The sequence below is a fragment of the Podarcis raffonei genome, chromosome 13 (assembly GCF_027172205.1).
Source record: "Podarcis raffonei isolate rPodRaf1 chromosome 13, rPodRaf1.pri, whole genome shotgun sequence".
Classification (NCBI taxonomy): Eukaryota; Metazoa; Chordata; class Lepidosauria; order Squamata; family Lacertidae; genus Podarcis; species Podarcis raffonei.
In genome coordinates this window covers 12,259,156-12,286,313 of record NC_070614.1, presented here as the reverse complement: position 1 = coordinate 12,286,313, position 27,158 = coordinate 12,259,156, and the positions used below count along the sequence as shown (strand labels likewise).

The 27,158-nt window shown below is 41.4% G+C and overlaps 1 protein-coding gene across 11 annotated transcripts in view; it reads left to right on the top strand.

The window, feature by feature from the left end:
- TANC2 (tetratricopeptide repeat, ankyrin repeat and coiled-coil containing 2) overlaps window positions 1-27,158 on the top strand; it is a 193,489-nt gene that overhangs the window by 66,353 nt on the left and 99,978 nt on the right. For 9 of the 11 annotated variants that reach the window (XM_053363720.1, XM_053363716.1, XM_053363718.1 and 6 more), the window contains 2 exons: window positions 1,747-1,818; window positions 6,271-6,453. In XM_053363720.1, coding sequence (XP_053219695.1) covers window positions 1,747-1,818; window positions 6,271-6,453 — 255 coding nt within the window. Of the gene's footprint in view, window positions 1-1,746; window positions 1,819-6,270; window positions 6,454-17,627; window positions 18,125-27,158 lie in introns of those variants that run through there. The other 2 variants (XM_053363721.1, XM_053363723.1) reach the window with 2 other exon arrangements.

The window sequence follows — 27,158 nt, the reverse complement described above, 5'->3', positions numbered from 1 at the left end:
TTCATTTTCAGCTTTGTATTCTTGTTATAAAAAAGTGCTCCTAGACATTCTGTTGTTGCGCCTAAAGCCTAGGTTTAAGGTGGTGCCTCGCAAGACGAAATTAATTCATTCCGCAAGTTTTTTCTTCTTGCGAGTTTTTCGTCTTGCGAAGCACGGTTTCCCATAGGAATGCATTGAAAATCAATCAATGCGTTCCTATGGAGACCGTCCGGGGACAGAGGGGAAGCGCCGCGCACCTTCCCCTCTGTCCCCCGGACCTGTTTTAAAGCAAGGGGCAGCGGGGAGAAGATTGCTTCTCCCCGTTGCCTGCCCCGCAATCTCCCTCTGTCCCCTCTTTTGAAGCAAGGGGCGGAGGGGAGAAGATCGCTTCTCCCCGCCGCCCCTTGCTTCAAAAGAGGTCTGGGGACAGCGGGGAAGACGCGCTGCGCTTCCCCGCTATCCGCGGAGCTTGCGGGGCAAGCTTCGTTTTGCGAAGCAAGCCCATAGGGAAATGCGTCTTGCGAAGCGGCTAAGAAAACGAAAAACTCCTTCGTCTAGCGAGTTTTTCGTCTTCCGAGGCGTTCGTCTTGCGGGGTACCACTGTAGCTCCTAGCTTTCATATCTCTGTTTCTAACACTGCATCAAAGTAGCATTGGCAAATAAAGAAGCATGAGCTAAAACTGCTTCCCAGCAATGAGTCTATCGAACAAACTGATTTAAGTTTTGTATCTTATCTTCTTTATTGATCTCTGATTGATGTTTGGCTTGACAGTAACATGATTTTCAGAATTTTAAGTGTTTACTCTTGTAGACACCTTCTAGACTTGGAATGGTGGCATCAAAGATATTTGGGGAAGGTTTCCAAGGAGAATCTGAGGCCTAAGTTTCTCTGTGGAAGTAATTTAGCATTGGAAGTCTCATTCTTAAGTGTGTGTGTGTTTGTGACTCTTGCTTGGGTAGGCCTAGATTTTTAAGGCTATGTGGTAGTGAATATCACATTTTGCATGGAACGCTTCAAGTGTGTAGCCTGTCCTGCTACTACTATCTAGTATTGTCTGCCTCCTTCGCTCTTTCATTTGTAATTAAATTTATAGTTCATATGGTTAATATAAGCTTCAGCTAGCTGTTAATAGCTTTACTTCAATGCACATTCTAGTTTGAATACGCCACGCATTCGGGTATATATGTATTGACATGTTTATCTATTGTAACTAATCTGGTAATTTGATCAATGAGAATGACGTGTGGTTAATTGCATAAGATTTCCATGTCCCCATTTATCCACAAAGGTTTATTTGCATGTTAGTTTCTGCTGCTGCAACTTTTTTTTCTGAATAGCCGCACAATATAAGAAACACTTGTGTATTATGATTGTATAATAAATTCAGTGTCAAGGAATATTTCATAGAATAAGCAGCTGGTTTTCAACTACCGGTTTTATTTTGAATATTATCAACTACTTCTTTCGATCAGTTTATCTAATTGGTTTAGATCTCTCTTGTAAAATTAAATGATGGGCATTGTGATTTTGTCCAGATATTTGTGGAGGCATTGAGAGACACTTAAAGTAGATTTTGGGGGCCTTTGGTTCAGGGACTAATGACAAGAACCAAAGAGATTTTGCTCTTGGGTTGCTTTCTTCCTCTTGCAACCAAAAGAAAACCAGCTGGCCTCCTAGCTTGATAGTGATGCTACTGGAAGAGAAGCTGCGTCTGCCAGATCTATCTGCCTTGCTGATTTACTTGTGCTGTTTTGGTTCTCCTGCAGATGGAGGAAGCGAGGAACCATCAGACCGAAGGCAGGCAAGCATAGACTACTGTCAGAGCCATTCTGGGCAAGGTAAGTAAACCATGGATTTCCAGATATTACATATGCCTTGCATAGCCCATTTGTGATGTTATATTTTAATGTATTCCAGTCTGCAGCGATGCACAATCTTTTTAGAAACGCCAAACATTTAAGGATGAAGATAGACTCCTGTGAATAGTTTTATGCATGTACTTCCGTTAAATGTGATTTAGACAAAATAATCTTCTGTTTCCTTGAATTAGTAGCCCCCACTTCTCCTTTTGTAGTGGGCTTTGTTGAATATACTTTATTGGGAATAGTGAATACAAATATGCATAGCTGTTGGATAATGGGGTTTGATAATGCAGCAGCAGCTTTCTTCAGAGAAAATACCACATCAGAATGCAGTTCAGTTGGGCTGCTTCAAGAAATCAGTGGAAACATATTCTGAGCACTAACCTGCTTGCTCCACTAAATCAGATCTGTGCCAACTGTTTGCATACTTCCTCTTTTGCTCCACCTGCAAAAAATTTCCACATTTATTTATTTTGAAGCATTTAAAATCCACTTGATAGTTTTAAGTTCTCTAAGCGGTAGACACTTTAATATTTCTAGGAAGTAATTACTCAAAATATGAAAGATGAACCTTCGTCTCATATCTTGAACAGAAATCTAATTAAATACCTGATAGAAAGTTATCTAATTTTCTGTCAGTAACTTATTAGCTACACAGATTGTGGAATGTCTGTATTACAAGTAACTTAGCAGACTGTGACATTGGAGATTACTTCATTTTTATTGTAGGTCTTCACTGTTCCAATCCAGAATATGACCACTTGGTCATTCTTGTGGCCCTACTTTGGGAAGAAGGGCAGGATATAAATTTAATAAATACATTATAACAGTATTCGTGCTAATGCCTCTCTAAGGCGAGATGATCCAATGGGTTGTACCCAGCAGTGTCAGTTTGGTTTGTGCAGAAAATCTCATTGCACAAGGTGACCCTGTAGTGGAACAAGTTCAATGTTAACTCTCTTTAGTTTAGAAGTACACTGGTACCTCGGGTTACATACACTTCAAATTACATACGCTTCAGATTACAGACTCTGCTAACCCAGAAATATTACCTCGGGTTAAGAACTTTGCTTCAGGATAAGAACAGAAATCGTGCAGCGGCGGCACAGCGGCAGCAGGAGGCCCCGTTAGCTAAAGTGGTGCTTCAGGTTAAGAACAGTTTCAGGTTAAGAACAGACCTCCAGAACGAATTAAGTTCGAGATACCACTGTACGTTGGATAGATAGAGCCCATGCCTGTCTGGTTTTTTTTACAATTGCTAATAAGTTCTCTAATCTAAACAGTTCTCTAAAACATATACAGGAGGCAATCTCCTCATCATTGTTTGCATGGCTAAATAAACAGAGTATGGCTTTCCTTGGAGGAGAAGTAAAGAACGGAGAATGAGAGAAGTGGACGAGCAATTGAATCTGCAACACTTAATAGGAAGGACTTGGGAAGATATTTTATTTATTTATATAGGGATTTATATCCTGCTTTTCTAATGCACACAACTTACTCAGGTTGGCTTTCTGTAGTTGAAACCATAACCTCATAATAAAATAACAATATACAAAACCAGGCAATGTGAGATAAGATAAGGACATAATAAATAAAAATAAACATAATTGAATAAAACATTATCTATACTGTAAGGCAAAACCTGCTGGGATAAAAATGAAGAGTCTTCCGCCTGTTGGAAGATGGCAAGAGAAGGGACCAGTTCAGCCTCATGGCACAAAGAGTTCTGCAGTTTCGGCATAGCTACTAAGGAGGCGCTTTCTCTAGTTCCTGTCAATTGTGCTTCCGCCATGAGTGAAACAAAGAAGAAGTCCGTCTGTCTGTTTGTTTGTTTAATTTGTATGTGACCCTATACCTGCAGGTCTCATGGCGGTTCACAGGATAAAATCAGAATATAAAACCACAAAATAAAAACAGAAACAGAAACAACCCAATACCTCCCCCCAAACACATTTTAGGGAAGTTTTTAATATTTGATGTTTACTGCATTTATAATATTCTGTTGGAAGCTGCCCAGAGTGACTGGGGAAACCCAGCCAGATGGGCGTGGTATAAATTATAAATAATAATAATAATAATAATAATAATTATTATTATTATTATTATTATTATTATTATTATTATTATAATATAAGATGTCAGTCAACTAAAGGCCTGGTTATAGGGGAGCGTTTTTGCCTGGCGCCTAAAAGTGTATAATGAAGGTGCCAGGCAAACCTCCCTGGGGAGGGCATTCCACAGACAGGGAGCCACCGCAGAAAAGGCCCATTCTCGTGTTGCCACCCTCCAGAACTCTCAAGGAGGGGGCACACAAAGAAGGGTCTTGGAAGATGATCTCAGGGTCCAGGTAGGTTCATATGGAAAGATCTGTGGAAGTGGACAGGATGAGATGGGAGGAATGGCCTCAGGTGTATCCTTGATTCAAGCTGTTTAGGTCTCTAAAGTAATCACCAACACTTTGCATTGCGCCAAGAAACAGATTGGCAATCAGGATTGGCATGGCTGCCCACTTACATTCTTGTTGATGCATTTTGGACCAAGTGATGTATCTGAAGATTCTTCAAAGATAGGCTCATCTAGAGTGCATTGTGATAATCCAGTCTGTATATGATTAATGCACAGGTTGGCATGACTAGGTATGATCTCTGCAGGAATGGGTGCAGTTAGTGGCTCAGGCTAAGCTAGGTATAAGCACTCCTGACTGCAGCTGCCACCTGAACACACAGATGCTGAGTTAAATCCAGGAGCATCCCCAAACTGAACCTGGTTCTTAAGAGAAGTACTACCCCATACAAAGAACATTGAACCCCAGTTTCAGATTTTTGTCCCTCCTGACCCAGAGCACTGCTGCCTTGTCTGGATTACGTTTCAATTTATTAGCAGTTTTTCTGATTAAGCTTTTTACTGGTTTCACAAGTTAACCTTATTCCCTGTCCCAGTGGGTTGCTATTTGAACCTTGACTGGGGGATCCAGTTGGTGCATTGACCAGAATTTGGCATGGTATGCACTGGCCTTAATTGGACGAATTCAAATGCTCAGTATTTCTTACTAATTTGTATCTGTGCCCAGAAGGCATTCATTTGAGGGATTGGGCACTGTTTCAGTTCTTCTGATCAAGGCAATCCAGAGAAATGAGCTACTGTGTGATGTGCTAGTCGGTGCTAAACCCACATTGGCGATGTAATTTATAAAAATGGCTCCCCAGGCTGAGAACAGGGATGCCCTGAAGGAAAACTGGCTTCTTTTTTATCATAGAGTCCACCGGAGAGCGCAAGGCTTTCACTATGGAAATTTAAAGATTTTCCAGTTTTTGATAGTTTTAGGACATTTCCCCCCTTGTCAAGGACCACCTTTCCTCAGCGCTAATATTTTGGGAGCCACATTAGGGTGAGTAGAGCCAGAGAGAAAACTAGAATCATAGGACTGTAGAGTTGGAAGAAACCCCAAAGGACATCTAGTCCAGCCCCCTGCAATGCAGGAATCTCAGCTAAAGCATCCATGACAGATGGCCATCCAAACTCTGCTTAAGAACGTCCAAGGAAGGAGAGTTCAAAACCTCCTGAGGGAGACCGTTCCACTGTCGACCAGCTCTTACTGTCAGAAAGTTCTTCCTAATGTTTAGTTGGAATCTCCTTTCTTGTAACTTGAATCCATTGGTTCAAGTCTACCCTCCAGAGCAGGAGAAAACAAGCTTGCTCCATCTTCCATGTCCCAGGCATTGAGATATGATTAATGTGGAGATTGTTCAGTTTGGTTGTGTACTTTTAGATGTTTTATTTATTATAATTATTTTTGTTAAGTTTATAATTATGCAATTTCCCCCCATGTTGTAAACCAGTATAGTGGTACCTCGGGTTAAGTACTTAATTCGTTTCGGAGGTCCGTACTTAACCGGAAACTGTTCTTAACCTGAAGCACCACTTTAGCTAATGGGGCCTCCCGCTGCCGCCGCACCGCCGGAGCACGATTTCTGTTCTCATCCTGAAGCAAAGTTCTTAATCTGAAGCACTATTTCTGGGTTAGCGGAGTCTGTAACCTGAAGCGTATGTAACCTGAAGCATATGTAACCCGAGGTACCACTGTACAGTGGTACCTCTGGTTACAAACTTAATTCGTTCCAGAGGTTCATTCTCAAGCTGAAACCATTCTTATCCTGAGGCGTGCTTTTGCTAATGGGGCCTCCCGCTGTGCACGCGCCTCTGGCGTGCAAATTTCCATTCACATTCTGGAGCAAAGTTCGCAACCAGGAGCATCTGCTTCCGGGTTAGTGGAGCTCGTAACCTGAAGCGTTTGTAACCAGAAGCATTCGCAACCAGAGGTACCACTGTAATGGAAAGGTGGCATACAAATTTAAGGCTTTATGTATATATTTTAAACAAGGAGGCAATACTTGGTTAATGATCTTTTATTTGTTATATTTCTCTCAGGTGGCAGCTCCACAGAGAACGACTGTGCTTTTGAACCAGAGTATGCTATCCCAACACTCCCAGTGCCTGAAGGTATGCAGCACATTCGGATTATGGAAGGCATGTCCCGCTCTCTCCCATCCTCCCCATTACTAACACATCAGTCTATCAGTGTTCGGCTCCAGCCCATGAAGAAATTAACTGGTAAGGAACTTACACAAGTTGATTGAGTTTGAAATGTTGAATAAAGGTTGTTTCCACCATCCCATCCGAAACTTCCATGCAGTTTCTTTCCACAAAGCTCCATTGATAATCCTCCTTGTCTGAAATGGTACAAGTTGAGCAAGTTTGGGCTGTATGCAATATTCATGTTAGAAGTCTTCTACAAATATTTTTTTTAAAAAGATATTTATTAAAGTTTTCAATTTTTTATGCAAACAAAAAACAAACAAAAAATTAAAAAAAGTCATATAGTTCATAATACATAATTTTCAATAACATATTTCTCTGACCTCCTCATGCCTCCCCTTCTTGTATTCCATTTCAAATTATTTGTTCAGCAAATCCTTAACTTAAAGCATTACAGCTTATAATAACACCTTGTTTTCTATCCAATCATTTTTTTTCATATTCCTTTATACCATTACAGCTAGAAACCACTCAATTTCAATCCAGCATCATTCAACATTCCTTAATAAAGTCTTCTACAAATAAAACAAATCATATTAAGTACCTTGCAATATTTATAAAAAGTGGGATAGAAATCGACCTTTTCTTTCTCTGTTCACAGAAGTCTCATGTTCTAGTGTGATCAAAAAAGAGAACAGGGATGCCGTTGAGCTCCCAGTGAGTTTTCTGGGATAACTAAATGGCCTATAATCTGGGACACACTTGAGGGTTCAGAAGTTGCTTCTCTCCCCAGGCCCTGGGACTCCCTGGTGCAGATATGGGGCATAGCACCTTAAAAGCCAGCTGTGTCTCTGGTTACAAGTCCTTTTCTTTCTCTCATATAAGCAAGCTGTTGTCATTCCTTTCTGTGATGGAACATAAGGAACTGCAGTTGGAGACAACATTGCATTGGGGTGCAAAACTGTATGCCCTGGCCCTCTGAAATGGGTATGGCACTTCTCTGCACTCCTGGCTTGTATGAACAAAACAAAATAAGAGCCAAGTTTCTGAGGTGGAAATTTCCCACCCTTTATATAATTTCAGTAAAAGGTAAAGGTAAAGGGACCCCTGACCATTAGGTCCAGTCGTGGCCGACTCTGGGGTTGCGGCGCTCATCTCGCTTTATTGGCCAAGGGAGCCGGCGTACAGCTTCTGGCCCATGTGGCCAGCATGACTAAGCCGCTTGTGCCAAACCAGAGCAGCGCACGGAAACGCCGTTTACCTTCCCGCCGGAGCGGTACCTATTTATCTACTTGCACTTTGAAGTGCTTTTGAACTGCTAGGTTGGCAGGAGCAGGGACCGAGCAACGGGAGCTCACCCCGTTGTGGGGATTCGAAACGCCGACCTGCTGATTGGCAAGCCCTAGGCTCTGTGGTTAAACCCACAGCACCACCCGTGTCCCAGATATACTCAGACTTCGCTCAAAAATATAACTCTTTATCTTCTGCTCAGGGCCTGGACCTGAGGTTATATTTGGAGGGAACAGAGGCAAAGGCCAGCTTTGGGAAACCAGACATGGTCTCATATTTTGCTTCATCTAAAGCAGAGGTGTGGAACATGTGGCCCTCAAGATTTTACTGGACCCTTAGCTCTTTTCAGCCCCAGTGAACATAGCCAGTGGTCAGGGCTGATGAAAGCTGTAGTCCAACAGCATCTAGGGGGCCGTAGCTCCCCACTTCGGATCTAAGATAATGGTGTCAGTGATGCTCGACAGGAAGTAAGGGCTAGAACTCTCAATTCCTTCCTCAACTCTGCTAGTCATACCTGACAGGGCTTGAATTAGTTGTTAATCAGGGCTGTCATGCAATAAAAGAAAACTTAATTGATTCATTGTTTGAGCTTTAGTTGATTAATCAATTTGCATAAATATGTATATTAATAATGCAGTACTTCTGAAAAAAGCTATCTTTTTTAAGATGATGCACTTATCTTACAGCAGACACCATGAGAGATGCTTCTGCTGCCACATCAGCTACAATATTTGTTAGTGGTTAAATTGATTTTTTTTTTTAACTAGAGACACTAAAGTGCAAACAATATAAAAATCATCACAATTCTCATATACTTTATCTTAAATAATGGCAAGTATTTCTTTCTTCACGTTTTCATGTGGTTTGGCCTTCTTTTGCAACCGATCTGAGCCAATATTTCAACAATGACAATTGATTAGTTTCTAAACTCAGTTATTTCTTTATTTCACATGAATTATATACCACTTGATAGTTTAAAAATAACAATCTCAAAGTGGTTTACAAAAAGAATAAAGCAATATAAAATACCTTCCCAACCATCTCTACATGTGAATAAGAAGCAGCAGTTTATTGTTTCCTTTGTTCTTCCCACCTGCATCCAGAATGGAAAGATGCCACGGTAACCATTAAATCTTTGACACCAGTTTGGCTACCCAACCTTTCATTTTTCTACCCTACCAGCCTATGCATTGTGTTGGCTGAGTCAAATAAAAATGCTTTACTTAATTGCATTTCTGGAAGAATATACATGGCCGTCTAACTGCCAGAGCAGATTATCTATTAGTGTGTTATTCACTTGATGTGTTTTTGAAACAAAAAGTTATCCCAAGGTGGCAATCAGGATCCTAAAAACTTTTTTAAAAACCCACCACTATTTAAAATGTTAAAAACTAGAAGAGTAGCACATATAATTTCAGACCAATGATTCAAACAAAACAGTTAAATGTTATCACACATTAAAGCATAAAGCAAGAATGATGTACAGCCATACCTTGGGTTACAGACGCTTCAGGTTGCGTTTGTTCAGGTTACGGACCGCCGAAACCCGGAAGTACTGGAACGGATTACTTCTGGGTTTTGGCAGTCGCACATGCACAGAAGCGCTTTGTGTATGTGCAGAAGCGCCGAATCGCAACCCGCGTGTGCACAGAGGCGCCGCTGCAGGTTGCAAGCTCTGTGGGTTGCAAATGTGTATCCCGCACGGATCACGTTCGCAACCCGAGTGTCCGCTGTAATAGCGTTATTATTCCTGCTGTTCAGCCAGTGATTTCATAGTTACTTACAAATGTCAGTGATAAGGCAGCCACTTTCTTTTGGCCTACATGATGTGACACAAAGGAAAAAGGGGTTGGGAGAGTAGAGGAGGGGAATGCAGAAGTGGCTCCAAAAGTTGCTGGTTTTTCAGCAGAGTGGATGGAGAGGCGCTGCAGTCCCATCTCTCTCTCTCTCTCTCTCTCTCTCTCTCTCTCTCTCTCTCTCTCTTGGTCTCCTATACGCTTATGGAATAGCTATTGTACATGACAGTTGAGGGAGGAGCCTGATGGAGCTTGTTTTACAGCAGAGGCTGCCATTCAAAGAATAATTCAAAATCCAGCCCTTCATTTTTAAACAAAGGTGGATTGTAGTAAAAAGGTCTCTAAAACAATGAGGGAGACAAATTGAAATGGAGTTCCACAGTGACAAGGCCACGACTGAAAAAGCCCGTTTATTATACCTGCCAATGTGTCCAATATGGTGGACATATGAACATGGTCACTTGGTGATCTTAATGCTTGGACATATTTAGGCTCAGAAAACTGTATAGGGTACCTTCCCCCAGCCTAATGGCCTCCATATATTTTTGATAGCTCTCATCACTCCTGATGAGGCTAGTTTAGGGCATTAAAAAGGTCAAGAGCATTTAGTAGGCTCTGAAAACCCAACGTTCACAAGCGTCCGTCAGCTGCATTCTGTACCAGAAGCTGCTGAACTGTCTTTAAAGGCAATTCTATGTAACGTACACCACCATAGTTTAATCGGGACATAACCAGGATATGAGTAATTGAGATAAAGTATACCATTTCCAAATAGGGCCTTGGACTGGTGTTCCACCCAAAGATGGTAAATGACACTGCAGATGCTGCCTGTGCCTCCCCAGATAGCACTGAGTCAAGGAGGACCTCCAATATGCAAAACTGAATGGTTCAGAGAGAGTGGGATCCAATCCAGAACCAGTTGCAGACCTCCATCTACGTAGGCTGACCTTTCCTCCCACAGTACCGCTGTCTTTTCAGAGTGGAGATTCAGCTTGTTAGCCCTCATCTATCCCAAAAAGGGATGCGGGTGGCACTTTGGGTTAAACCACAGAGCCTAGGACTTGCCGATCAGAAGGTCAGCGGTTCGAATCCCCGCAACAGGTTGAGCTCCCGTTGCTTGGTCCCTGCTCCTGCCAACCTAGCAGTTTGAAAGCACGTCAAAGTGCAAGTAAATAAATAGGTACCGCTCTGGCGGGAAGGTAAAACGTCGTTACCGTGCACTGCTCTGGTTCGCCAGAAGCGGCATAGTCATGCTGGCCACATGACCCGGAAGCTGTACGCCGGCTCCCTCGGCCAATAAAGCAAGATGAGCGCCGCAACCCCAGAGTTGGTCACGACTGGACCTAATGGTCAGGGGTCCCTTTACCTTTACCTATCCCAAAACTACCTCCAGATATCTGTTAGTAGATGGAAATGAGAGGTAGAATTTAATGTTATCAGCATTATTCCAAAACTCCAGATGACTTGCTTTCCCACCAGTGGCTTCATGTAAAAAGCCTGGGGACAAGATGGCGCTCTGAGGCATCCTAAGGTACCATGAGGTAGAACAGAAGTCCTCTTGCGCCAGCATCTGGATTCATCTTGCAAGGAAGAACCCGATCCACCACAGCATTCTGCTTCCCAGATTCACTCCAGGTAGATGAACCAGAAATAAACCATGGTTGAGACATCCAGGGAGAACAGGATTGCACTCCTCCCATTATCCACCAGGTCGCTCAGTGCTGCTATTAGGATATTCCTTCAATCTTCTATTTTACTGAACTTTCTTAAAAGAGACCAAATCTGATCTTTCTCTGTAAAAGACGTGGGATGAGAATTATGCCAGTTGAGGCTTTTGGAATGTTGGAGTGTGGAATTGACACAACAGGATATATTTGACAACATCCTTCTTAATTCAGATTTCTCAGGTGTCCTACACTGCATGAGTATCTCTGCAGTTTCAGGAAGTGTACTTAGGCTGGTAATTTTTTAATGATCTTTTTGTAGTTGTAGAAATAAATTAATATTTACAGAAAAAAATATACTACTAAGAAGAAGAGAAGAAATGGGAAACCCCCCCCTTAATCTGACTATAATTGAAATATAATTGAAATGTTGTACCTTTTGTGCTTCTCTGGATTCAGTAATCCTATCTAGCACATTCTAGCTTTTACTTAATTAAAATAAATGGAATTAGTTTATTTTATTTAGTAAATTATAAAGTACTTAAGCCTCATATTGGCACTTTCCATTGGAGGTTTTCCCATCATGGTAAGAACATGTCAGACTAGAATTGGTGTAGAATTGCAGATCTTTTGGCTATCAAACAATAAACAAAGGTGTAAATTCATGCAGCCATTTCAATCCAATTTAGCTATTGTGATAGAAATGTTATGATTAATCCTCTCATAAAATGTTGTTGTTACTTTTGGAATTAATTTTTTAATCCTGGTGTGGCCTGAAATTAATCAAAATGTGAATTTATAATCCCTACGTGTCCTACTTGTCAGATTTGTAACATAACCTTTCTGACACCACCTGTGTCTGAAAAATAGTTTTGTCACTTGTGGCAACAAATTGTCTATGATGACAAAGTATAGAAACTTTGTTGGTCAAGTTATAACCTAATTGGAGAGCTAATCTGGAGTTGTTAGATCACAGGGACCTGGGTCACATCTCTTTCACTGTGGGACCTTGAGCCAGTTACTAGCCTTGTCTTTCCTATCACAAGTGACTATTTTGAGAATCAAATGGGATAACTTATTACAGGCACCCCTGAGTTCCTTAGAGGAAGGTAAGGATACAAATTTGATAATACAAATAAAATATATTTGGTCACTGAATTAACTGTGTCCCTATGGAGAAGTTGTGAATCTAGGTTGCTGTGTTTGACAGAAAAATAAGGCAGGCCTACATGGTGCTTAGATTTTTAACGTTTCCATTTCTGTATTTTGTAACAAATCCATAGACAAATTAATGGAGGACATGGCTATCAAGAGCTACAAGTTATGGTGGCTATATTAGCATCAGTATTGTAGTCAACTGCAGTATGCTTCTGAATGCCTGTTACTGGGGATCATGGATGGGAACATGCTACTACTTGTGGGCTCTGATTATGGGCTTCCTATGTGCATCTGGTTGGCCTCTGTGCAAAGAGAACTTTGGTCTGATCCAGCAGGGCTCTTCTTAATATCATTTTTAGGTATTCATAATATCCATACACTGCTTTTCAGCCAAGTTTGGCACCTTTAAAGCCCTAGGACCCTCGTACCTATGGGACCGCCTCTCCTGGTATGTCCTACAGAGGAACTTACGGTCTTCAAACAAAAACATCCTGAAGGTCCCAGGCCACAGAGAGGTTAGGCTGGCCTCAACTAGAGCCAGGGCTTTTTCGGCTGTGGCCCCGATATGGTGGAATGCTCTGTCACAAGAGACTAGGGCCCTGCGGGACTTGACATCTTTCCGCAGGGCCTGCAAGACAGAGCTGTTCCACCAGGCCTTTGGCCAGGGCACAGCCTGACTCCTTCCTTTGGCAATCTTCACAGAACTTTAGCCTAATGGTTGCTATCATTTTGAGTTGAATTAATTTTATAATGAAATGATTTTAGAATGTTGTACTATTTTATTGTTGTTAGCCGCCCTGAGCCTGGCTTTGGCTGGGGAGGGCGGGGTATAAATAAAATTATTATTATTATTATTATTATTATTATTATTATTATTATTATTATTATCATCTGAGTTGGCTTCCAAGACCCACACAAATATACAATATAAGTAGGATTATGTTCATGTGTGGGGAGGGCATTCTGGTACCCTGGTAATTGGTGATCCTGTTGGATTCTACACTCTTATTTCAAGAATTAGGGAGCAGAAGAAGCTGCAGATGGACTCAGGGTTGTCTGATGGTAAAAGTGCCAACACAGAGAACTAGCCCATCTGAGAATACTGTACTTAATAGGCCAGAGGGTTAGCAGGTTGCCTTTGCAGGTTGAGCCAGGATGTCATAACGGAGGACAGGTTGGGTACATTTCTCTTCTTCACAGGCAAGATAAACCCATAATGCTATCTTGAATAAAAGGACCGCAGGGTGTCTTAGCTATCCCTGCCGAACCTGGAATGCAGCCAATTCCTTTGCCAAGCAACTCAGAGCCTTCAGAGAATTGTAGGGGGTGGAAACAGAGAGAGGCATAAAACACAAAAATAGTCTGCTGTGGGTGGAGTAATGCTCGATGAACATATAAGGTGTGTGGTTTTATGAAGAAGCTGTGAAAGAGACTGCATCATGGCCCAAAGGCACAGGAATAAACCTGTAATTCTTAGCTACTCATCTTCACTAGCATGGTGCAAGAAACTCTTCTATCTTTCCTTCAAGATGTGTTTGTAAGGGGAACATACCATAGACACATGGTTTGGAAAAATGCGGAACGGTTTGAGAGTCTGACGAGAAAGAGTAATATTGGGGAAAACAGCATTGCTATTGTCACAATTATTTTACAAGCAAGAATAGTGATACCTTGGACTCATAATGAAGGACTCATAGTGCAATGTGATTTTGTAGATCAAATGTGTGGCTGATATTCTGGAAAGTCAAAAAACATCAAACATCATTTCCAAACATATAATATAGTAAAGGTAAAGGAACCCCTGACCATTAGGTCCAGTCGTGGCCGACTCCGGGGTTGCGGCGCTCATCTCGCTTTATTGGCCAAGGGAGCTGGTGTACAGCTTCCGGGTCATGTGGCCAGCATGACTAAGCTGCTTCTGGCGAACCAGAGCAGCACACGGAAACGCCGTTTACCTTCCCGCCGGAGCGGTACCTATTTATCTACTTGCACTTTGACGTGCTTTCGAACTGCTAGGTGGGCAGGAGCAGGGACCGAGCAACGGGAGCTCACTCCGTCGCGGGGATTCGAACCGCCGACCTTCTGATTGGCAAGTCCTAGGCTCTGTGGTTTAATCCACAGTGCCACCCGTGTCCCAAAACACAAAATATAGCCAGTTTCTTACCGTTGTCTGGTTTGAGCATCTTGCCTAGGTTGAGGTTTTGTGGCTCTTGAATGTTGGGGACCTAAAGAAGGTTGCAGGGATATAAGATACCAACCACTCTAAAGCAAACATGGGAGCATGGAGCTGTCCTGCCTTTAAAACAGAAATGTGCATTTTATTAATTCCATTTGGGAGTTTTAATCTGGTGTGTCTGTAATAGCAGGGATAGAGAAAGAATATATTGTTGGACTATAGCTCCCATTATTCCTGGAGACTACAGGTTCCCTTGGCTATGATACACACATCCACATACCCACCCACACACCAAGATATATATACATATATATATATATATATATATATATATATATATATATAAAAAACAAGAATGATATGTTAGAATATTGATGCTATACCTGCTCTACTTGCTATCCTGGCTGTTGCATTCTGTACTACTTGAAGTTTCGGAATTGTCTTCTGAGAAAGCTCCTCATTAAGCCCCCAGCTTGTGTAAAGGTGTATTTAAAGCAACATGTTCTGATTGGTATGGTAACCAGTTAAGGTGTGTACTTGCTTTGGAAATACAGTGGTACCTCGGGTTAAGTACTTAATTCGTTCCAGAGGTCCATTCTTAACCTGAAACTGTTCTTAACCTGAAGCACCACTTTAGCTAATGGGGCCTCCTGCTGCTGCCGCACCACTGGAGCACAATTTCTGTTCTCATCCTGAAGCAAAGTTCTTAACCCGAGGTAATATTTCTGGGTTAGTGGAGTCTGTAACCTGAAGCGTATGTAACCCGAGGTACCACTGTATATGAATTTCAAATTGGAAAATTTGAGTTAAATTACTTTCCGTTTGTCTTCCCCCTCACATCTGGTGGTTGTGACCTAATGTTTGGAGCAAGCGTTGCTACTCCCCTCCCCTGGCTCCTGCTGAAGAGCCCCGAGGGTGGCCGTAGCCTCTGTCACCTCTAGATACCCCAAGCAGCTGCTGTGGAGTCATGGGCTATGCAGAGAGCCAGCACAGAACTACAGGGGATAGATAGATAGATAGATAATACTTTATTCGGCTATAGGCCCACAAGGTAAAACCAACCAATAAATAAAATAGCATTTTACATTCTAAAATATCAACTAAAATATTTCAATGCATAATCTCCTTCACGTTACATACAATCTCTAGATGTACCATATTGTGGCCTTGAATATAAAGATGGTGGATAGAGTTTACTAGATTTTTAATAGTCATGCAGCATTCCACAAAGTCTTTTATATGAAAGAACTGAATTCAGGAATCTGGCAACCTGTGATGTTCTATAAGAGTCAATGTCCTGGAGTAGATAGGCTAGATGTAATTCAGGTGGTTTAGCAACAGTTTCCAAAATGATTGAACTCAGAATCCTTGATTGGGGAACAATATATAAAGGACAATTAAACAAGATATGATAAAGGGATTCTGTTGATTTGTTGTCACATGCGCATAAAACAGAGGTTTTACCGTTAGAAAATCTATTGCTCAGCACATTTGAGGGGAACACATTAAATCTGGCTCTAACAAAAGCGAATCTATGCAACGCAACCAATAAGGTAGACAGATATTGAGGTATCTGGGACATAAATGTAATGCCCTGATTTATCGGGGAACATGTACCTCCACCTGTAGTAAGATTTTGTTGCAAATCAACCTCCTCCAATCTTTGTTTGATGACCTTTTTTGCTGTAATTAGATCTAAATTTAGTATATCGGAAGGCGAGATTCCATAAGACAACAGTTTGGAATGGATTTTGAACTACAGGGGAGTTTGTGAGGAGGAGACAGAGCAGCAGTGGCAGGCTGAAAAGGGAGTTGCAACGAGCTGGTAGGGAGGTGAGGAGATGGCAGGCAGAGGACAAGCAGGTTCCTGTGAGTGGAGGAGTGCAGGAGCCAGATCAAAATCTTGAGTGAGGAGGAAGGCAAAGGAGGAGAGCGGAATGTAGAGGAGAATGGGCAGCTGGAAGAAAGAGACGTGGAGGAAGAGGGCAAGACAGGTGGCATTTAGCCAGAGATGCCAGAGGAAGAGGAGAGAGATCAGGCAAGTGGAGGGGGTAAAGAGGATTATTGGTGGAGTGGGGAGTAGCCTCTTGCAGGAGAGAAAATGAATCCCAGGACCAACCTGTGAAAGGGCCAACTGTGAGAAAGCAAGGGATAGTATGGGACAAAGCAATGCGGTGATGGGGATACCTTTTGGAGGTGGTCCTCAGCCCTCTTGAGAGGATTGAGGAGAAGCACATCAAAACTTTTCAGAAAAGGTGCTGCAGGCAGAAGCAAGACTTCTTCCCCCCCCCAAAAAAAAATATGAAATAGACGTCATTTTGGGAGGCCCCCTCCTTTCCCAAGCTGCTTCTTCTTGCCAATCACATTTGGATTAGTATATTTTTATGTTAACAGAAACTGTCAAACTCTCATACTAGTGTCGCATGTGGTTGAGGAGTGGCTGTTTGTGATGCCGCTGTTGCCCAAACACACCATAGTGATTTAAATTAATCATTTAAATCAACCATTTAAATCGTTTGGGTTCAAAGCAACTCATCCTGATCAATTACTAGGATCATTATGTCTTGCCGGTTTCTGATCCCAGCTGCTGCCTTTCGTGTGCGTAAGATCCACTTTGTGCTTGCCATCATTGTAGCAGAGTAGGAACCCAGCGATGGCTCTTGAAGAGGCTTGCAGCTGACACCTGGGGTGGGTTATCCCAGGATTGGAGCTGAGTCTCCAGCCAACCCTCTGACATGCTGAGCTGCTATTAGTCCTGTTTTCTGTTCCAAACGTATGATTGATAGAATCCTAATTCTCAGCCAAACGTTTTTCTCCCTTTCCCTTGCCTAACCACTGCAAGAGGAGCCTTTGTGTTATTTCAGTGTTACTGCTGCTTACTGCAGTATTCCCAGTGCAAACAGTTTTTCTTTTTGAGGTGATTATGCATGTGACAATTTGTTGTGACTGAAAATGAAGGCTGCACCGACATGCAATAGAGAGAAGGTAAGTGTTAAAGGGTTTATTGCTTTTTAATATAAACCATTCCCGGAATCCATGTCACAGTTCCTTACATGGTAGTGCTTTTTTCCCCTGTAAGTTGCCATGACAACAGCAGCACTGCACCATTCATCAGCTCTGGACTGGGTTGCATTGCTAGCCTTCGTGTTACTCCTGAATGTTAAGGAGCATATCAGTGAATCATTCACTTGGTATACTGCGCCATTACCTTCATGTCCCTTCTGTAATTTACTCCGACAAGGGGTAGGACAAATTAAAGTGCGCCATAGAGAGATTCCGTATGAAAATACTTAATTTAACCCCCAGGGAGCTGCAGAGTCTACTACTTGTGTGGTAGTCTAGAGAAGAAGGGTTATTTTGTGCTAAAGGACTTAATAGCGAGAGAAGCTTAGCATTTATGTCAGCTCTCCTGAAATTGACCTTGAATTGGCTTTCCTTGATCACCCAGAAAATGCAAGCACTGTAGGGAGATTGGCTTTTGGGATCAAACCTCACAAGACACGTAACATCACACTGATGCTGTCAGCAGTGATATGGATCTAGCGGCAAACAAACCAAGAGGGTGGATTGCTGGCAACATTGCCTGTGAAAGAGCAGGTTTTTTGTCTTACTGGCAGAAAGATTGCATTCTCTCGACTAATGGGGAGGAAGAACTGAACCCTGTAAGTATATGGGGAGGAAAATTTGCATCTTGCATGTACTCTAGCTGAATCTTTTTATTAATATTTTCAGGCCTGCTTCAAACATTAAAAAAAAATCATTGCAGCAAAAGGGTTTTTGTCTCTTGAAAACTCTTGTCACAGAAACCATCAAGAGGCTGCTGTTGTGAATCAGAGGTGTTGTTCTGAGATTTCTGATTGCTTGCTTACAGCTCTTATATAATGTATTTAGTATTGCCTTTTAAAATAAGATGTTCGCTTTTACATTGAACTAGTGAAAATGTATGTTATAGTAATATTTTCTTTACCTTAATAGAGTATTACTAGTTGCATTATTTTTTTGCTTTAAGCTGTTGAAGATCCTGTTACTTGGAACATGGTATCTAATAGATTGCTGCTGCATTCAAAGATGTTTTTCAGTTCATGTTTTAATATATGGCTGGATTATGAAACCTGCAGCTCCCAAGAGATTTTCACCACCCACAAAGGAAAAAATAGACTTGCCACTTGCAGAAGTTGTTTATGTACTAATAAGCTACTCCAATGTCAAGAAATGCAGCCAAGGTTATGTGTTCTAGATTTTATTGCTAGAAACAGTAAATTATTTCATTTAGCATAACTGTTTGCAAATTTTGAGTGCAGTGCAAAACATGAGTAGCAATTTTTGCATTTTCAAACCAATGTATTTAGGGGTTTTTTAAAAAACATTTTGTTGAATTGGAATCTTCCTTGTTTGTGAACTAGACAGATAAAAGTATGTATTGAATTTTCAGAAAAATTATGAAAATACATAACGTTCCCCTTCTGAGCCTATTCTGGTATATTTGCTTGGAATAATATTTAAATGTGTAAAGTGGCTTGAGAGATAGGTCAGGTCAAGTGAATATAAATTTTATAACTTGTTTAAAGATGGGGGAACCTTGGACTTTAGCCATAAAACTTAACAACTATAGAACTAAGCAAAAGCTGTTTGGCTTGCTGCTCATTGAAGCTCCTTAGGTTTGCAGCTTTAAGCCAATTGACATGGAGAGAGAGTCCCTTGAAATCAGTATGGCATTTTCTTAATACGTACATTGCTGGAGTGAATTAATTTTATTTCTTGTCTTCACATTAAATAATTTTTCCTCTTTGGGATGTTATGTAAACGTTTTGCCCTTCACAATTAAGACGGTACCTCTGTGAATTACTGATGATAGAAGTGCAATTTGAGTTGAAGGAATTTGGAATATAACCTCAGTTCAAAATGCCTCACTTCAGTGCAAGGTGAACCGAAATCATGTCAAATTTGGGCCTAGGCTCATACTGGAGTTCACTCAGAATCATCACCACTCCTGCTAACCAGAAGTAGACATACCTGGCTATGGGGTGGGGGCAGCAGCAAAACCTCTCTCCCTCTCCTCCTGGCATAGTATGAAAGTGGAAGGCTTGGAAAACTTTTATGTATGAGATACTGCTTCCTTCTCTGCCTTTTGGCTCTTTGGCAAGCAGCTCATCCAGATGTCTGCTTTACCTCCAGACCTGGGCAGGTAATCTCCATCACCAATTGATGTATAAAGGGGCCCCTGACCATTAGGTCCAGTCGTGGCCGACTCCGGGGTTGCGGTGCTCATCTCGCTTTATTGGCCAAGGGAGCCGGCGTACAGCTTCCGGGTCATGTGGCCAGCATGACTAAGCTGCTTCTGGCGAACCAGAGCAGCACACGGAAACGCCGTTTACCTTCCCGCCGGAGCGGTACCTATTTATCTATTTGCACTTTGACGTGCTTTTGAACTGCTAGGTTGGCAGGAGCAGGGACCGAGCAACGGGAGCTAACCCCGTCGCAGGGATTCAAACCGCCGACCTTCTGATTGGCAAGTCCTAGGCTCTGTGGTTTAATCCACAGTGCCACCCGTGTCCCAAAACACAAAATATAGCCAGTTTCTTACCGTTGTCTGGTTTGAGCATCTTGCCTAGGTTGAGATTTTGTGGCTCTTGAATGTTGGGGACCTAAAGAAGGTTGCAGGGATATAAGATACCAACCACTCTAAAGCAAACATGGGAGCAAGGAGCTGTCGTGCCTGTAAAACAGAAATGTGCATTTTATTCATTCCATTTGGGAGTTTTAATCTGGTGTGTCTGTAATAGCAGGGATAGAGAAACAATATATTGTTGGACTATAGCTCCCATTATTCCTGGAGACTACAGGTTCCCTTGGCCATGATACACCCATCCACACACCCACCCACACACCAAGATATATATACGTGTGTGTGTGTGTGTGTGTGTGTGTGTGTGTATGTATGTATATATATATATATATATATATATATATATATATATATATATATAAAACAAGAATGATATGTTAGAATATTGATGCTATACCTGCTCTACTTGCTATCCTGGCTGTTGCATTCTGTACTACTTGAAGTTTCGGAATTGTCTTCTGAAACCCACAGCGCCTTCTTAACCCACAGCGCCACCCGCGTCCCACACAATTGATGTATACATTGATGTAAATGAGCAGCACAATGGCACTACAATGGTAAATGAGGTAGCCACAAAATTGATGGAACAGTGAGGAAATTTTACTGCACAACTGCCGTGTCTATCCAGATGGCCAGTTATTTGGCATGCACATCAGCCTTCTCTGAGGAAAAACTCATCTTGTTCCTGAACCACCTGCCTCAAGGGAAGGAAGCATTCCTACTTGTGAAACAAGTAAATGCAAAAATCCGTGTCACCGACTGTTGGTCCAAAATGATTGTCAGAGTTGTGTGTCTCCATGGACACTTGTGGCTACTTTCCTAGCCAGATACTGGCAGTATGGTCTCATATCAAGGACCTTCCATTTGATGACAGAGATTGTTTTGTGACAAGTCTGATGGAGTAAGTCCAGAAATATAAGTCAACAGCACTGTCAGTGTGTCTCTTACAAAATTCCAGTAATTCTCTTAAATCCCACTTCTAGTTTCATGGTCTCTGCCCAATGCCAGAGTCTAAAGTCACTTAACAAACCCCCCTCATTGCATTGGGCTAACAGTTTTGGAGGTCTAGCTGTGCTGGTCTGTTTAGTAATCATTCTCCTCATCTTGTAGCATCTGAAAGTCTACCAGATTTATTATGGCATAAGCTTTGTGGACTGGAGTTCACTTTTATCAGATGCATTTAGCAGTGTCCTCAGTTGGCCATGTGTATACATGGTTTTAGAGGGGGGCGGAAAAGTAAATGTTGAAGTTATATGACAATGAAATGTCGAAAAGCAGGTTCCCAGCAATCCAGTTAGAGCTAAACAGGATGCAAAATAAGCACAGTGATCATCCGTTGCATATCATGCTAGTACTGGGCTGAAGTATTTGCCCCAGACTTTTTTCAACACTTTTGAGTGGTGAAATCTTAGAACTTTCAGGTTGAGGTTTGGGCAAATAAGGTAGGTTCCCACCTGAGGGTTCTCCTTCCTTCTCCACCCCCCCCCCCCCGTCTTACTCTCTCAATAGAGGAAAAAATCCTTATGGCTGCTTCTGATAAATACTAGACTGTCAGCAGCCCTGTAGCATTCCCTTCTAATATGGGACAAAATTCCCCTATGGGGATGATGCTGTATCACTTTCTGGGGAGAAAGGTGGCCGCCACCAGTGGGTCCTGGTGTAGACAGAAATATGCAATAGGTTTCTGGATGAGGTATATAACCTGTTTTTTCAGACTTGGTCATGCTGCTGATTATTGATTTTGTAAGAAAGGAATACACAAGTAAAATGCCTAGCACAAGCGTGTCAAAAGTAAAGTTCACTCTTTTGTATGTGACAAATCAGCCATGACTTTCAGTCCATCAAGGCTTGATAAGCCCAATTTTTGGCTCTGTGCTGGTCACAAACTACCGCATACAAATTTGATAGACTTGTGCTAGACAATTTTAAGAGGGTTGTGTATTTTTACAATATATGTTGAGGACATTGAATGTATCATGTGAGGACTGAGCTTTGCTTATATATTATTACATTTATATCCCACTTTCCCCGGAAGGAGTACATGGTGGTGGATATACTTTGCTACCACTCAGTTTCTTGTGATGTAGATGAGGCTAAGAGACAGTGACTTGCTCAAAGTCAGGTCACCCACTGAACTTCACGGTTGTGTGAGGATTTGAATCCTTATCTCCCAGGCCCTGGTTCAATACTTTAACCACTACACTCACACTTCACAGGCCTCATTTAGGCAAATTTCTTTAGGAAGAGTTTCTGCTTGGCTCTTTTTATGTATGCTCTGATCCATATGATCGCTACCTCTTGTAAACAAATATTATTTCCCCCCCTACAGTAGAAGTGATTTTTATTTACAACACTGACAAGAAAGCATTCTAGCAAGTTCTGAAACGCAGTGGGAATCCCTGTATCTTTCAGTAGAGTCATAGCTGGTTATGTAAGGCAGGAAGCAATTTGTTCTTGTGTACAAGATTAAGGCACACACACACCTTGCTTTCTGTATTGGGGAAACAAAAAAGAAAACAATATTTTCAAGGGATCTGCTTTAACTAGCTTGGCAGGCTTTGTTAATGGTGCATATTTTATTTGTTTTATGTAAATACTCTTTCCCAACTTGTTCTTCTGATTGCTTCGAAGTATTAATTTCGTTAAGACAAAAGGTCAAGGCAGGCCACTTACATGGGAGAGCAGAATATTTCTATGTGGTGTGCCATAACCCATGTGCTGGATTATTACTTTCTTCAGTAAGCGCAGCTACAGCAGCAGCATCGTGTCTTGACCATGAAGGGGACAAGAGGGAGAGAAAAATATCACCAGACCTAGATGTATGGAACCTACTAATGGCAGCAGTTAGGTAAGATGGTAGGATAGACTGCAGGTCAGAAGATCAGGGTTGCAGGACCTCCAAAAGCTCTGAGGTTGACAACTTTGTCTAATGAACGTCAGAGTTAGACAGAACTTCGCTGGTATAAGATCTGAATTCCAAGTCAGGCTCTGCTTTCTTGGGTGAGTGAAGAATGCATCCTTACTCTTGTACCTCTGTGGTACTAGTGACATCTTGGTCGATCTTCTGGCATCTCTGTTAAATGGAGATAAGTGATAGGTAGGGCAGTCATTCTGGTTGTCTGTCCAGGTAGACAGTGATAGTGGATCCATGTTTTGTGCCCATATGCATTTTACTGATCCTGCACTGTTCCGTTTTATAATGGGCACTCTGTACTGGTTCAGGGTGGCTGTGAAGCTACTCTGTGGTGGCCTTGTAGTGGTCAGTACTGAAGCCTTTTGTAGGCCCAGACAAAATGCTTTCCTCTCCCCTGTAGGATACAAGAGAGGAAAGTGAATAAAAGGCTCCAGTAATTGCCATTTTTGTTATAATTGAGTTTTATAATGGAAAACCAAGACGAGCTTTTAAAAGCAGTAAAACATGATATTCTTAAACAATGATTTTGACTACAGTGTTTTGCATTGGGCTGTGCTTGCAAATATTAAATATCTAATGATCCATTTCCGATTTTCCCCCGAAGGGTTGAATATATGAGTTTGCCCATGCATGCATGTTCCACAAGTTGTATTTACTGGGTGTGTAACCTAAGAATCACCGGCCTATAAGAAAACAGAAACCAAGAGAGAAGAGTTCTTTAAATAGAATTGATCAGCTAGAGGGTCTTGTGGTTAGGTACTGTGAATATATATATATATAGAGAGAGAGAGAGGTTGAATCTCATAACTTTAGAGTTAATTTCAACATTTACTTGGTTTCTTTGAATAAATATAGCATGCAGTGGCAGGTTTATTTTCAGCTTGAGTCTTTTAATGGAGTAACTTGCGAAAGCTGTCCATACGCCTGACTTCTGTCTTGTGATATTCCACATTAGCTGCATATTTTTAGAATCATTTTAGGCTGTAATTCCTGTAGGAGTGAAAGTGTCTCTTCCTTTTGTTCCTACAGAAACAAGAGTACTTTTAATAGCAGGCATGGTGAGTTATGGAACGATTGTGTTTTGTTTAATGCAGTTCCTTTGCAGTAGTCTCTCAGAGTCAAAAAGAATTCTAAGAATATATAGTATAATTTAGCTATGGTCAGTATCTTAAGCTTAGATACATTTGTATTATAGACCTCGACATATAGATGTTATAGAACAGGATGTATAGTTTTGTGATACAAACGAGTCAGTGTTTGAGAAGTCCTGACAGATTCAAAGATTTCTGAGGTTTTAAAAAACATAATGAGCTTGGATGCCATTTGGATTTTATTTTGTGTTTTTCCCATCAGGCTTTCAGATAATGCCACTTCAATCCCCGAGGGTTACCAAATATATAAAATGAAAGCTGGGATTCTACTAAAGAATTCATTTGTTACATAAATGTGCTTTGTACATATGTAAATGTGCCTCCAGATATGTTAACCAACCCTCATCTCACCAAAAATTCAGAAAAACAGAGGCAGTAAATACCTTAAGTCAAACAAATGCAGTGTTCTGTCTCTTTCCTTGGAAGGTAGAATGCTTCCCTAAACATAGTTTTGTCATGTTGGCATTCAGAACGCAAGTGATATTTTTCAGCATTTAACAGTGTTGTGTAAGTTGGTCCTTAGGGTGGATTGTTAGAAAACTGAGCACCCTACAATAGACATGGGTCATTGTGCTGTCTTGGAGATGATATTTTCGGTATAACATAGTCCTGTTCTTCAATAGCTTAGACCATAATATGGCTCAATGCTTACACCTAAGTAAGGCCTGTCCGTGCCTCTATCTCTCCTTTCCAGAGAATTCAAGGACAGGCTTGTTCTCTGTCCAGGATATCCCTTGCAAATAAACCAGCAGGACTTGTGGAGGGGCAAATTCTAAGCGCTGAAGGTGGAAAGGTTGTATCTGATCCAGTGGAGTTGCATGTCCTCCTGAACATAAAGATATTGATCGAATTTCCATGATAGAATGACCGTGAATCCTCACCCTCCTTGCTGGTGGAAGAATAGGGGACATCAAAACTTATACAGTGGTACCTCGGGTTACATATGCTTCAGGTTACATACGCTTCAGGTTACAGACTCCGCTAACCCAGAAATAGTGCTTCAGGTTAAGAACTTTGCTTCAGGATGAGAACAGAAATCGTGCTCCTACGGCGCGGCTGCAGCAGGAGGCCCCATTAGCTAAAGTGGTGCTTCAGGTTAAGAACAGTTTCAGGTTAAGAACGGACCTCCGGAATGAATTAAGTACTTAACCCGAGGTACCACTGTGCTGCTATCATGGAGATCCTAGCTTTCAATATTTGTACTTCAGTTTGTAGGGCTACTTGCTGCACCTGCAGTGTCTGCACCATGCCTGGACCTGCCAAGTCACCTGAAGAGTTATTTGTCTTATTTATACTCTGGACCAGTTTGCTGCAGCCTGGCAAACTGTCAAAGCTAAACCGTATATAAGTGTCGAATGGGAATCAGTAATAGGGAACCAGAGTAGTCACTGTGAATTTTTGTCCCCATGAATTTGTCAAAAACCTGTTTGAAAAGCCATCTAGGTAGGATCCTTAACCACAGTCTTTGTAAACCCCCAGTATACCATACTCAGGGGCATAGAGCTTCTGCATATAGAGATTCCATTGAGATAACGCTAGCTAGTAATCACCAAGAGACCAAATCAGTAGTCCTGGGCAGATTGTCAGAGGTACACATTTTCTGAAATGGAGATTCCATTAAGTCACCTAAACCATCACTCGCTAGAAGCTTCTCAAAGACTGTTCATTCCCGTTTTACAGTATCTTGGAGGCTGGGACAAAGAACCAGTTATTATCTGAAAGCCATCATCTATATTCATATCAGAGCCAACCTTAAATGTACTACAAAGGTCTACTAAGATTACTGTATTATGCATCTGATGAAGTGTTTTTTGGCCCACAAAAAACCACACACCCAAAAGCCTGTGCTGCAATTATTCTGTTAAATGTACTGCAAGACTCTATGCTGTGTTTGTTACAACAGACTTAGCAAGAGTTACGCAACATTACATACCCCTGGAATGTATATTGTATGTACGATTAGCAAAAGTTCTTGTTGACTGGGAGATTTTGTGGATTTATTTTGCAAGACTGTCACATATGAGTGAACAGTTCTTGGGTATTTATTATTGGGTGTTTATTTCTTCTTTATGCCATAATGTGAAAGTGCAGCTTTTAGCTGAAACTGAAGTATTAAGTGAATTGATTTCTTCAGGGCAGAATACATAAGATGGGTAGGTGTAAGCCGCCCAGAGTGGCTTGGGAAACCCAGCCAGAATGATGGGCTATAAATAATAAAATTACTATTAGTATTAGTATTAGTACTACTACTACTACTACTACTACTACTACTACTATTACTACGTGTTTCCTTATCTCTGGTGCCTGGTGAACACCAGTATATCCCCACGAATGAAAAGTAAAACCATGTATAATTAGAAGTTTCTAATGGTACACAAAAATGCAGAAATTAAAAGTAGAATCCCAGATATTTGATTTTTGTGTTCATATTTTATAAGCTTAGCCTGGAGTTTATTAGACTACTTCTGGGACTAAAATCATTTGTGAAAAATAGGCAGTTCTCCATTTAAAAGAGCCTAGCCTTTTAATAGTCAAGATGCTACTTCCTCTAACAGTGGCTGACCTACCATGGAGTTAACATACATACATGCAATAAACATTAAATATGGTATGTTTAGAATAATTAAAAATTGGAAGTCATTTGAAAAATCTTGACTAGCCAAAGAAACCATCACGTGGTGCAGCTAAGCATTCCAGTCTGCAAAACTTTTATAATTACCTCTACCTTTTTTGCTTAGCAAAGTGTGTGACATTCAGGAATACATTGACAATCATAAAGTTGGAAATACTCTAAACGGCCCTTAAGTTGTGCAAAATGAACACAAGTACACACCCTTTAAATCCCATAGAGCAAATGGTTCCCATAAGAGTGTCACTGTCTCCACTTTCCAGAAACAAGTGAATACATTTTTGTTCTAACAAGCTTTTCTGGCTGGATAAATGGTTTTTTGCCACGAGTGGCTGTACTGTATTTTGTGGTGTTTTAGTTCTCTTCTAAATGTGTC